The 13,544-nt window shown below is 41.7% G+C and overlaps 1 protein-coding gene across 7 annotated transcripts in view; it reads right to left on the bottom strand.

Moving 5' to 3' along the window:
• Nucleotides 1-162: 162 nt before the first annotated feature.
• LOC110530432 (phosphatase and actin regulator 1) overlaps nucleotides 163-13,544 on the bottom strand; it is a 91,172-nt gene continuing 77,790 nt past the window's right edge. For all 7 annotated transcript variants that reach the window (XM_021613491.2, XM_021613492.2, XM_036986064.1 and 4 more), the window contains 4 exons: nucleotides 12,618-12,679; nucleotides 8,506-8,646; nucleotides 4,748-4,824; nucleotides 163-3,093 (listed from right to left, as the gene is read on the bottom strand). In XM_021613491.2, coding sequence (XP_021469166.2) covers nucleotides 3,078-3,093; nucleotides 4,748-4,824; nucleotides 8,506-8,646; nucleotides 12,618-12,679 — 296 coding nt within the window. In that variant the 3' untranslated portion in view covers nucleotides 163-3,077. The remainder of the gene's footprint in view (nucleotides 3,094-4,747; nucleotides 4,825-8,505; nucleotides 8,647-12,617; nucleotides 12,680-13,544) is intronic.

Genomic DNA, 13,544 nt, shown 5'->3' with positions numbered 1-13,544 from the left:
ATTTCATCCTTCTCTGATTGGGGCAAGTTCTTATCCATCACACCAGTGCTGCCCGCTGTCATTTCTGCTTGGATGTCTCGCGTCCAACAGTTTGAATCCTGGAATTGGGTACAAATGGAGTTTGACTGGATCACTGAAATAATTGGCACCAGTGAAGAATGATTGCTGGGAAAATCCTTTTAATAAGATTTCTTGGACATAAACAAATCAGTCTACCCGTTGCATGCATTGTCTACCTGTGCAAAGTGAAGATCTGACATAGGGTAGGCCATTGGAGAATCCTGTACATAGGTTTTACTATACATTACTACTTCGATTATTCTGTATAATGAAAAGTGCTTTACAAATGTAATAAATTGTCAAAATGGACTTTTTAGTTGGATGAAAATATTTTGACGTGCTTGGAACAGTTATTGGATCTATGAAACCCCAAAACACCAACAAGTGGTACATCCAGACTATTTGGGATGAGAGAGTGAGCTTCCCTGAACTCATAAAGCAAAAGGAATAACCCATAGAATTACATGGTGATTCATTGGAGCTCTGTGGGATAACCTCTTTATGATAGACCGATGAGGTTGTGGTGGTCAACATAAAGATCCAAAAGCATAACTCTCTCTCACACACACACACACACAAAGCCAAAGTAGTAAGGCAGTATTTTACTCTAAATCACATTAGCTACAATTCCTGGGCAGCCATAAAGACCCAATAGCGGATGTCAATATTGCCATGGTTTGAGAAAACGTGTCTTAAATGATAGTGAACAGAATGCAAAATGCATAACGACGTTTAATAGAGAGACAGACAAGGGGGTCATTCACATTGTAAATGGAAAGGAATTCCTATTTCCAAAATAAATCAAATCACTTTCAAATTAAATTCTCAACAAGTACATGTAACAAAAGTTTATGACTGAATTCATATTCCTCAATTCCAACATGACACCATCCTCATACTATATGCTCTGTGGTTAAGTGGTCTGTCAAAAGAGAGAGGAGCCCCCTCAAGATGTTGATCAAAGCGTTAGGATTCAAAACAATGCCCAAAACGGTTTGAGGCAAACATGATGACGTGGTTGGCATGATGCTGGAATCAACAAGGATGCTGATTCAAGCAGAAAACATGACCCCATCATCTCTTGAAGAATCTACTGATTTAAGTTGTTCCAATGAAATTAGGAAAAACAAAACAGGGACATTGGGAAAGAGAATAACCTGTGTAATAAATTAAGCATTAAGTAATATGTGGAGAATAAACTAACATTTTATATAATAAGGACCCATGTTTACCTGATAACCAAATATATGTGCAATACCTTCGATGTTCCTTAATGTTTTTGTAAATTTCATTGGGCCTCAACTACAAAGACGTTAAAAATGACAGAGGATGTCTTTTTGTTGGTGCATTTTCCTATGCAAATACATTAATACCTTAGGTGGCCAATCAGACCCTTCACCAGATCTAATCTACGTCTTATGACAAGCAAACATTTTCATATTGCAACTATAAGAGTAATACGTAGCATTTTAAAACAACTCAAAACAGTGGCCAATAGGATTTCAATCCCGATATTCCCATTGGGGCCTTTCCTAAAATGGCAACAAAAAAACACAAAAAAAATGGAGAGGACCGTTTACAAGCAAACTAAAAAGGTTTTCATACAGTTTGCCAAGCAGCAGAAAGAATATAACTTGTTCTTAATTATACAGAAAAGACTGAAAAATAGAGTGCAGTGCACTCACGTCAGCAGAGTTCATTAAACATAAGACTGCAAAATGAGAAAAGCTTAATTGTCAACAGTAAAACGCATAAAGTATCCCTGGATGGCGAGCCACATGTACATCCTAAATGGAACCCTATTCCCTATTTAGTACACTACTTTTGACCAGGGCCCATATGTGTCTCTGGTCAAAAGTAGTGTACTATATAGAAAACAGGATGAGATTTGGGACACAAAATAGCTCTTCTCTGAAGGAGTCTATATTCAAACATCAGAGACCTGTGACATGCCCTAAAGCCACATAACCCACAGTTTAAAATCAAAGTGTCACTTTTAAAAATAAAAATGATGTAAAAAGCTGTTCAACCTTAACACATACAGTCAGTGCATTATCTGCCAGCTACATTTTTCATTAAGGTTACCCTTTCATCCTTTCAGGATCCCGACATGAAAAGAACAGTATTGAAGCGTGATTCTATTTAAAATGTTACTTCATACCTCTGTATAAACACAATGTATATTTGGAGAGTGTAAACAAAACATTGTCTGCACTTTCAAATTCACAGTTAGCAATAGATCAACATTGTGGGTACAGTGGGAACTGAACTGACCACCATGGGGAGAAGTAGAGGTGGGATTGCATGGTCATGACAGGGTGAACCCCAGAGGGCGCTATGACCTAAGGAGAGAGCAGAGGGAAAATATTGCACATAATTCTGAAATGTTTTATGGACCAGACCCCTCATTTCTTTTTCTCTTTAACCAATTAAACACTGTAGATGAATCCACAAACAGCACTAGGTTCATCTTAACAGACCAAGGATAACATTCTCCAAGTGGTTGAAGTCCATCTCTTGCAACGTCCATGGGTAGAGGGAGAAAAAATGTCCTTTCTGATTGAGTGAGGATGTGGAGGCTCCTTCCACCAATAGTGACAAGCCAATGATGAGACAGTGACAAGGGCGGGGCATAGGTACCTGGTAACCATGACAGCCAGTCAGTGGAGTAGAGATGGCAGGTGTCCAATCCCAACCAGCCCATCCCACTATCATCATCCCCAAAGCACTGAGCGCCTTCCTGAGAGCTCAGCACTAAGGTATGGGACGAACTCGTCAGTCAGTTACATTGAGAAAATTGTGGGAGTTGGAGGGGCTACTAAAGGTGTTCAACTACTGTTTTGTCTCTGGAGGGGAAGGTACCGACCGACTGAGTAGCAGGGTATTGAAAAGGCATTTCAAATCAGAAGAAGACATGGCCTTATTGTAGAAATGGGCACCATTTACTGTCCAGCACTTATGGTTCTCAGTGAAGGAAAACAGCCAGTCTGTCTGGCGTTCCTATAGACAGTGATGGTCTACGGCCTGTGAAACCTGAGGGAGAAAAGAGCAGAAATATTCTGTCATTTGTACGAATTCTAAAGGTCACATATTGCAATTCCCTTATTATAGGGTACTGTAAAAGGTATGACACATAGATACATGCATACAGTGCCTCAAATCTAAACACAATACATCACAATGGCAAAGCAAAAAACAGGGTTACAGAAGTTTTTGCAATAAAAAATTTAATGAAACTGAAATATAACATTTACATAAGTATTCAGAGCCTTCACTCAGAAATTTGTTGAAGCACCTTTGGCAGCGATTACAGCATTGAGTCTTAATTATGACGCTACAAGCTTGGCACACCTGTATTTGGAGTTTCTCCCATTCTACTCTGCAGATCCTCTCATGCTCTGTCAGGGTGGGTGGGGAGTGTCGCTGCGCAGTTATTTTCTGGTCTCTCCAGAGATGTTCGATCAGGTTCAAGTCCGGGCTCTGGATGGTCTGCTCAAGGACATTGAGACTTGTCCTAAAGCCACTCCTACGTTGTCTTGGCTGTGTGCTTAGGGTTGTTGTCCTGATGGAAGGTGAAACTTCACAGTCTGAGGCCCTGAGAGCTCTGGAGCAGATTTTAAATCAAGGAGCTCTCTGTACTTTGCTCCGTTCATCTTTCCCTTGATCTTGACTAGTCTCCCAGTCCCTGCTGCTGAAAAACATCCCCACAGCATGATGCTGCCATCACCATGCTTCACCATAGGGATGGTGCCAGGTTTCCTCCAGACGTGACATTTGGCATTCAGGGCAAAGAGTTCAATCTTGGTTTCATCAGACCAGAGAATCTTTAGGTGCCTTCTGGCAAACTCCAAGCAGGCCATCATGTGCCTTTTATTGAGAAGAGGCTTCCATCTGGCCACTACCATAAAGGCCTTATTGGTAGAGTGCTGCAGAGATGGTTGTCCTTCTTTAAGGTTCTCCCAACTCCATAGAGGAACTGTCAGTGACCATCGGATTCTTGGTCACTTCCCTGACCAAAGCACTTCTCCCCCGATTGCTCAGTTTGGCCAGGCGGCCAGCTCTAGGATGAGTTCTTGGTGGTTCCAAACTTCTTCCATTTAAGAATGACGGAGGCCATTGTGTTCTTGGCGACCGTCAATACTGCTGACATTTTTTAGTACCCTTCTCCAGATCTGTGCATCGACACAACCCTGTCTCAGAGCCCTTTGGACAATTCCTTTGACCTCATGGCTGGTTTTTGCTCTGACATGCACTGTCAACTGTGGGACCTTATCTAGACAGGTGTGTGCCTTTCCAAATCATGTCCAATCAATTGAATTTACCACAGGGGGACTCCAATAAAGTTGTAGAAACATCAAGGATGATCAATGGAAACAGGATGCACCTGAACTCAAAGTAACGTTTTTTTATTTTGAATACATTTGCAAAAAATTCTAAAAATCTGTTTTTGCTTTGTCATTATAGGATAATGTGAACATTGATGAGGGGAAAAAAATATTAAAAATACATTTTAGAATAACGCTGTAACGTAACAAAAAAAAAGGGGGTCTGAAGGGGGTCCAGACACACCGTACATATCAAGTATTTAAAGGTTTGTAAAGAAATTGCTTTTCACCATGCCATTCGGGGATGTGTTCATGTATACAAATAAATACCATTAAAAACATGCTAATGCACAGGTCTTTACCTGGTTAAATGGCGACTTGACTCGTGCACTTCCATTTCATGGCTCTTGAAATCGTTGAGTTCCTTCCGTATGGCTGCCTGTGAAGGACAAATAGGTTTCAAGGGGAACAAAGGGTTAGTGCTCAGACAAATAGAAAGTCACTCAGTCTTGCTCAGACTCCTTTTAAATGCATAATTTACTCTCATCTTAAGGTCAAGAGTGAATAAACTAAATTCTCTCCAATAAAACACACTTCTTCCTTGGTCTCAATCTTTATCCATCCTTTCCATCCCACTGGTTTGAGGGAGCAACAAAGAACCTTCAATAATCTTCACCCTGCTGCTCATTGCTCAGTCTTGTACTCAAGGTAGCACCTCGTTTGTGCACCATGTTAAATCAGTATTGCAACATTCACAAGGGCTGTGTGCTTAGAAAAACATTACATTTTAGCCTGTACAAAATAATGAAATGAATCCTCTCGTACCTCCCCCTTCGTTGCACCATTTGGGATAACAGCACTGGAAGCAACCTTTTGTGGTGGTTGTATTGTGCAACAAAGACAGTTTCTTAAAACAAAATTGTGTACAAGCACATCTGACTAGATGCAATGTATTCTTAAAATGATCCCATCCCCGAAGAGGACTTCTTCCTGGAACAAAATGTGGTGGCTCAGTCAGGTCTTTTGGATAATCCTCCTGACATGTTCTAACACAGGCTGGTGATGTCACAGACAAGTCTAATTAGCAGGATGACACAGGGGAACGTCTCATCGCCTGAACAGGACGATGCTACTGGTCTGAAAACAGGAAGACAAAAGCCCTGACCTCTGGTAGACGGCAGGAACAAATCTAATGTTATCGGAGCGTGTGCAGTTAGTGGAGGCTGAGGGTTTCGGAGGCGCCCCCGTCTGTCCCTTCATTATTATCTTACGTAATAAGGAACGTTGTGTAACTAACTACCTGCCATGCTTTTGCACCTGAATGGTCCCCAGGTGTTGACCCCGTATGCTCGGATTCCACCGCTGCCGCCAACGTCATAGGGATGACAGAGAGGAGAAAACGGAGAGCGGCTCGCTCTTCTAAGTAATACACAGTTCATTAAAAGTCAGAACCGCATTCCGACGCTCGGGAGGATCGCTTGGGGGTGTTTACTCTCGGGGCGGTAAACAAAGGGGGGGGGGGGGGGGGGGGGGGGGGGGGATTATCTGAACTAATAAACAGCAGCCTGGAAGTGCTGTAAGGAGAGGAATTCTCCTGGCATTATACTCCTGCATTATACTTCTTTGAGCTCTGAACTGAAGGGTGGAGATTGATTGATCCAGGGCAATCTGCAGAGGGGCTGCTACCACGGCGTTACTGCTATAACAGCAAAGGGGAAGTACAACAAAACAGACCAACAGACTTTCGAACTGAGTTGGGCTGGGAAAAATCTAAATGATAATAGATATGTGAGGTCAAGTCGCTCATGTACTCCCCAGGGCTGTGTCTATGTACAATAGGATAACAAGATTCTCTGCAGCATAAACAGACTTCAAAAGAAGCTAATACCATACCTCATACCAGTATACACAACCTCAAAGGCCATTTGATGCTAAATGACACCACTTGACAAAATACTAGATAAATAGTGGGAAGAAAAAGTATGTGAACCCTTTAGAATTACCTGGATTTCTGCATAAATTGGTCATAAAATGTTCTGATCTTCATCAAAGTCACAACAATAGACAAACACAGTCTGCTTAAACGAAGAACAAACAATAATGTGTTTTCATGTCATTATTGAACACACTGCGTAAACATTCACAGTGCAGGTTGGAAAATGTATGTGAACCCTTAGATTGAATAACAGGTTGACCCTCCTTTGGCAACAATAACCTCAACCAAACGTTTCCTGTAGTTGCGGGTCAGACCTGCACAACAATCAGGAGGAATTTTGAGCCATTCTTCTTTACAAAACTGTTTAAGTTCCAAAATATTCTTGGGATGTTTGGTGTGAACTACTCGGTCATGCCACAGTATCTCAAAGTCGGGTTGAGGTCAGGACTGACGGCCACTCCAGAAGGTGGATTTTCTTCTGTTCTTGATGTCCTTGTGTATTTTTGTGTGTTGCATCACCTAACTACTGTTGAGCTTCAATTGGCGGACAGAGAGCCTTACTTTATCTTGCAAAATGTCTTGATAAACTGAATTTTTCCGTCGATGATAGCAAGCTGTCCAGGCCCGAAGGCAGCCCCAAACCATTATGCTCCCTCCACCATAGTTTACAGTTAGGATGAGGTTGATGTTGGTGTGCTGTGCCTTTTTTTCTCCACACAGTGTTGTGTTCCTTCCAAACACCACAACTTTAGTTTCATCTGTCCACAGAATATTTTGCCAGTAGCGCTGTGGAACATCCAGGTGCTCTTTTGCAAACTTCAGATGTGCAGCAATGTTTTTTTTTTGACACTAGTGGCTTCTTCCATGGTGTCCTCTAATGAACACCATTCTTGTTTAAATCAAATCAAATCAAATGTTATTTGTCACATACACATGGTTAGCAGATGTTAATGCGAGTGTAGCGAAATGCTTGTGCTTCTAGTTCCGACAATGCAGCAATAACAAGTAATCTAACTAACAATTCCAAAACTACTGTCTTGTACACAGTGTAAGGGGATAAAGAATATGTACATAAGGATATATGAATGAGTGATGGTACAGAGCAGCATAGGCAAGATACAGTAGATGGTATCGAGTACAGTATATACATATGAGATGAGTATGTAAAGTGGCATAGTTAAAGTGGCTAGTGATACATGTATTACATAAGGATACAGTCGATGATATAGAGTACAGTATATACGTATGCATATGAGATGAATAATGTAGGGTAAGTAACATTATATAAGGTAGCATTGTTTAAAGTGGCTAGTGATATATTTACATAATTTCCCATCAATTCCCATTATTAAAGTGGCTGGAGTTGAGTCAGTGTCAGTGTCAGGGTGTTGGCAGCAGCCACTCAATGTTAGTGGTGGCTGTTTAACAGTCTGATGGCCTTGTTTTACGTATTGTAGACTCATAAACAGAGGTGTTAGCATGTTCCAGAGATTTCTGTAAGTCTTTAGCTGACACTCTAGGATTCTTCTTAACCTCATTGAGCATTCTGCGCTGTGCTCTTGCAGTCATCTTTGCAGGATGGCCACTCCTAGGGAAAGTAGCAACAGTGCTGAAATTTCACAATTTACAGACATTTAGTCTTACTGTGGACTGACTTTTGGAGATACTTTTGTAACCCTTTCCAGCTTTATGCAAGGCAACAATCCTTAATCTTAGGTTTTCTGAGATCTATTTTGTTTGAGACATGGTTCACATCAGGTAATGCTTCTTGTGAATAGCAAACGTAAACTTTTTTGAGTGTTTAGGGGGCAGAGCAGCTCTAACCAAACTCATCTCAGTGATTCAACTCCAGGTTAGTTGACTCCAATTAGGAGTTCACATACTTTTTCCAACCTACACTGTGAATGTTTAAATGATGTATTCAATATAGACAAGAAAAATACAACCATTTGTGTGTTATTAGTTTAAGCACACTGTGTTTGTCTATTGCTGTGACTTAGATGAAGACCAAATTGTATGTCAAATTTATGCAGAAATCCAGGTAATTCCAAAGGGTTCACATACTTCTTCTTGCTGCTGTACGTCTCAAAAGTGATACATTTAGCATTTCCACGAGGATATAGAAATTATCACTAAAACGCTACATGTATCTCCTTTTACCCACTCATCCCCACCACTACTTGCCTTGTCGGCTGCCGTGAGGCGGGTCCAGGGTTTGTCTGCCCGTCTGTCGTGTTCCGGGGCATCGGACACCTCTACGTAGTCACTGAAGCGGATCAGGATCTTAGCCTGTCTCAGCTCCTCCACCGTAGGCCTCTGGCTCAGCTGGAACAAGAGAGAGGAACAGAGTGTTGTGATGAGTATAGGCCCTAGACAAATAATCAACGTTTGGCATCACAGAGCAAAGGACGTAACATTAACCTTAACACTGGAAAAGACAGCATTATCAACCGCTACAGAGGAAGTTTATCAGGCCTGAAAGCTAGTATGCTGAAGGTCCCTCCAACTTCTTTATGAAGCAGCTATACTGTACTCCACATGACTAGTGTGTTTGGATGAGTAGACTGTTCAGAGCAAAGACCACTATATCAAATTAAAGTTTGTCACGTGCGCCGAATACAACAGGTGTAGAACTTACAGTGAAATGCTTACCGTTACCCAGGAGGAGAATTAAGGCCTGAAGGCTAATCCACTGAAGGGAACCTAAACATCTATACAGGCTGGTTTCTGAAGCCACTCAGTTGCACTGCAAATTTCTGATCCAACGTATTCATTTGATACATGCCATTGCACCAGATATACAGTGCCTTGCGAAAGTATTCGGCCCCCTTGAACTTTGCAACCTTTTGCCACATTTCAGGCTTCAAACATAAATATATAAAACTGTATTTTTATGTGAAGAATCAACAACAAGTGGGACACAATCATGAAGTGGAACGACATTTATTGGATATTTCAAACTTTTTTAACAAATCAAAAACTGAAAAATTGGGCGTGCAAAATTATTCAGCCCCTTTACTTTCAGTGCAGCAAACTCTCTCCAGAGGTTCAGTGAGGATCTCTGAATGATCCAATGTTGACCTAAATGACTAATGATGATAAATACAATCCACCTGTGTGTAATCAAGTCTCCGTATAAATGCACCTGCACTGTGATAGTCTCAGAGGTCCGTTAAAAGCGCAGAGAGCATCATGAAGAACAAGGAACACACCAGGCAGGTCCGAGATACTGTTGTGAAGAAGTTTAAAGCCGGATTTGGATACAAAAAGATTTCCCAAGCTTTAAACATCCCAAGGAGCACTGTGCAAGCGATAATATTGAAATGGAAGGAGTATCAGACCACTGCAAATCTACCAAGACCTGGCCGCCCCTCTAAACTTTCAGCTCATACAAGAAGAAGACTGATCAGAGATGCAGCCAAGAGGCCCATGATCACTCTGGATGAACTGCAGAGATCTACAGCTGAGGTGGGAGACTCTGTCCATAGGACAACAATCAGTCGTATATTGCACAAATCTGGCCTTTATGGAAGAGTGGCAAGAAGAAAGCCATTTCTTAAAGATATCCATAAAAAGTGTTGTTTAAAGTTTGCCACAAGCCACCTGGGAGACACACCAAACATGTGGAAGAAGGTGCTCTGGTCAGATGAAACCAAAATGGAACTTTTTGGCAACAATGCAAAACGTTATGTTTGGCGTAAAAGCAACACAGCTGAACACACCATCCCCACTGTCAAACATGGTGGTGGCAGCATCATGGTTTGGGCCTGCTTTTCTTCAGCAGGGACAGGGAAGATGGTTAAAATTGATGGGAAGATGGATGGAGCCAAATACAGGACCATTCTGGAAGAAAACCTGATGGAGTCTGCAAAAGACCTGAGACTGGGACGGAGATTTGTCTTCCAACAAGACAATGATCCAAAACATAAAGCAAAATCTACAATGGAATGGTTCAAAAATAAACATATCCGGGTGTTAGACTGGCAAAGTCAAAGTCCAGACCTGAATCCAATCGAGAATCTGTGGAAAGAACTGAAAACTGCTGTTCACAAATGCTCTCCATCCAACCTCACTGAGCTCGAGCTGTTTTGCAAGGAGGAATGGGAAAAAATGTCAGTCTCTCGATGTGCAAAACTGATAGACATACCCCAAGCGACTTACAGCTGTAATCGCAGCAAAAGGTGTCGCTACAAAGTATTAACTTAGGGGGGCTGAATAATTTTGCACGCCCAATTTTTCAGTTTTTGATTTGTTAAAAAAGTTTGAAATATCCAATAAATGTCGTTCCATTTCATGATTGTGTCCCACTTGTTGTTGATTCTTCACAAAAAAATACAGTTTTTTATCTTTATGTTTGAAGCCTGAAATGTGGCAAAAGGTCGCAAAGTTCAAGGGGGCCGAATACTTTCGCAAGGCACTGTAGCTAGATATCACATTCTCATCTGTAGTCAGGAAACAAACCAACATCAATACAATAAAAATTCAAAATAAAACTAGTGATTTTGGTTTGACTTTAGTAAATAAATACTACAGTCCCAAGCCACACTACATACCTGCATCTGAGAGTGATAAGGGGCTTCTTGTTTAAGAAATGTATGACTAGTTGTATGAGGGCATCGTTAGGGTTTGTTCACAAATGCCAGTGCCAAGGACACCGAGGACACTACTGTCCCCTGGGATGACCTGAGAGATGTAGTGCTGTGACTACCACTGATTTTACACCTTGCTCTCCTCTCACCCAGAGTGAGTAATTGTTGTGCTGTTCGTATTGCTGTGTGAACAGTCTGTCCTGTCCAACACCTTAAAGAACAACTGTGAGCCTCGGTGGTTGGCACGCTGTTTGCCCATAGGGTTTATGCAGTCTTTTTTTAAAGCTATTTTTGTAGTCAGGATGGAATTGGAAGTTTAAAAATATATATTTTATTTAACTAGGAAAGTCAGTTAAGAACAAATTATTATTTACAATGACGGCCTACCAAAAGGCCTCCTGCGGCGACTACCAAAACACACATCACGACAAGACACCACAATACTACATAAAGAGAGACCTAAAGACAACAATATAGCATGGCAGCAAAACAACATGACAACGCAGCATGGTAGCGACAGAACATGGTAGCAGCACAAAACATGGTACAAACAATATTGGGCACAGACAATAGCACAAAGGGCAAGAAGATAGAGACAACAATACATCACGCAAAGCAACCACAACTGTCAGTAAGAGTCATGATTGAGTCTTTGAATGAAGAGATGCAGATAAAACTGGAAAGAGGAGCGACCCAGGGATGTGTGCTTTGGGGACCTTTAACAGAATGTGACTTGGAGAACGGGTGTTGTATGTTGAGGATGAGGGCTGCAGTAGGTATCTCAGACAGAGGGGGAGGGCAAGAGGGTTTCATAAATAAGCATCAACCAGTGGGTCTTGTGACAGGTATACAGAGATGACCAGTTTACAGCGTATAGAGTTCAGTGATGCGTCCTATAAGGACCATTGTTGGCAAATCTGATGGCCGAATGGTAAAGAACATCCAGTCACTCGAGATCCATAAATTATGTCTAGCATTCTAGCATGGGTATGATGGTCATCTGAATCAGGGTTAGTTTGGTAGCTAGGGTGGAAGTGGAGTGATTACGATAGGGGAAACCAAGTCTAGATTTAACCTTGGCCTGCAGCTTTGATATGTGCTGAGAGAAGGACAGTGTACTGTCTAGCCATACTCCCAAGTATGAGGTTACTACCTCAAGCTTTAAACCCTCAGAGGTAGTAATCACACCATTCTTCTTACAAAACCATATGACCTTTGTTTTGGAGGTGTTCAGAACAAGGTTAAGGGCATAGAAAGCTTGTTGGACATTAAGAAAGATTTGATCTAAAGCGTTTAACACAAAATCCGGGAAGGGGCCAGCTGATAAGACTGTATCATCTGTAAATAAATGGATAAAAGAGAGCTTCCTACTACCTGAGCTATGTTGTTGATGTAAATTGAGAAGAGTGTGGTGCATAGGATCGAGCCTTGGGGTACTCCCTTGGTGACAGGCAGTGGCTGAGACAGCAATGTTCTGACTTTATACACTGCACTCTTTGTGAGAGGTAGTTAGCAAACTAGGCCAAAGACCCCTCAGAGACACCAATACTCCTTAGCCGGCCCACAAGAATGGAATGACCTAGGCCAAGGCAATACAAATAGCAGCACAACATTGTTTGGAATCAAGGGCAATGGTGACATCATTTAGGACCTTAAAGGTTGCAGTGACACAGTTCCTACTTTTTGGAAGCCCCTTTCCTGCCTTACCTTTCGCGTTAATCTGCGTTTTATTTCCCTCTTCTCCTCCAACTCCTCCTGTTCGTTGAGCGCTGTGGGAAACACAAGGGGTCAGAGGGCACACAAGTGGGCTGCGCTGCTTAGGAGAGGTTTTCCCACTACTGGAAGGAGAAAAACACCTCATTTACATAATGTAGTGGATTAAAATGCAGCACAGAAACATACTTAATATTCCACGTCACTGAATATCTCAAAGCCTTAAATGGTTTATCATCATCATCATCACCTGTTTGTAATGTAGGACTATTTGCCTTGCAGAAACAGAAGGGAAATTGTCTCTCTCTATCCCCAATTCCCACATGGCTAGTTCTTCCACATTCATTCACATGGGGTTGGTTGGCTGGTGTACGTTACATTAAAATGCTTCTAGAGAACAAATTAGAATATTCAGACCCAGTTTTGCTCAGAAGAAATACTCCCGTCTCACTAGAGATTACTCTTAGCCTTTTCCATGGACACCCTCCAAACTAATGATCAGATAAGCACCCTCCAGCTTTAGAGTGAAGAAGTTAAAATCAAAAAGGAGGAAGAGGACTGAAAACATTCTATACTTGCTATTCCAAAACACATGACAGAGTTCTGTGTTAATTGCCTAACTATACCACTGTAGTCTTGGTTTGGAGTGCCAGTCCAAACAGAAAGTTCCATTTGATAAATGGGCGACAGGTAGCCTAGTGGTTAAGAGCGTTGGGCCAGTAACCGAAAGGTTGCTGGTATGAATCACCGAGCAGACTAGGTGAAAAATCTGTCATTGTGCCCTTGAGCAAGGCACTTAAGCTTAATTGCTCCTGTAAGTCCCTCTGGATAAGAGTGTCTGCTAAATGTAAATAAAAGGCATGCCCCATTTATTTAACCTAGGCTATGTTGTGGGGGAGACTAACATTTCAGGAATGGCAC

This window comes from Oncorhynchus mykiss, chromosome 8 (genome assembly GCF_013265735.2).
Source record: "Oncorhynchus mykiss isolate Arlee chromosome 8, USDA_OmykA_1.1, whole genome shotgun sequence".
NCBI classification, from domain to species: domain Eukaryota; kingdom Metazoa; phylum Chordata; class Actinopteri; order Salmoniformes; family Salmonidae; genus Oncorhynchus; species Oncorhynchus mykiss.
The sequence above is the reverse complement of the archived record's forward strand: the minus strand, read 5'-3'. Positions and strand labels throughout refer to the sequence as shown.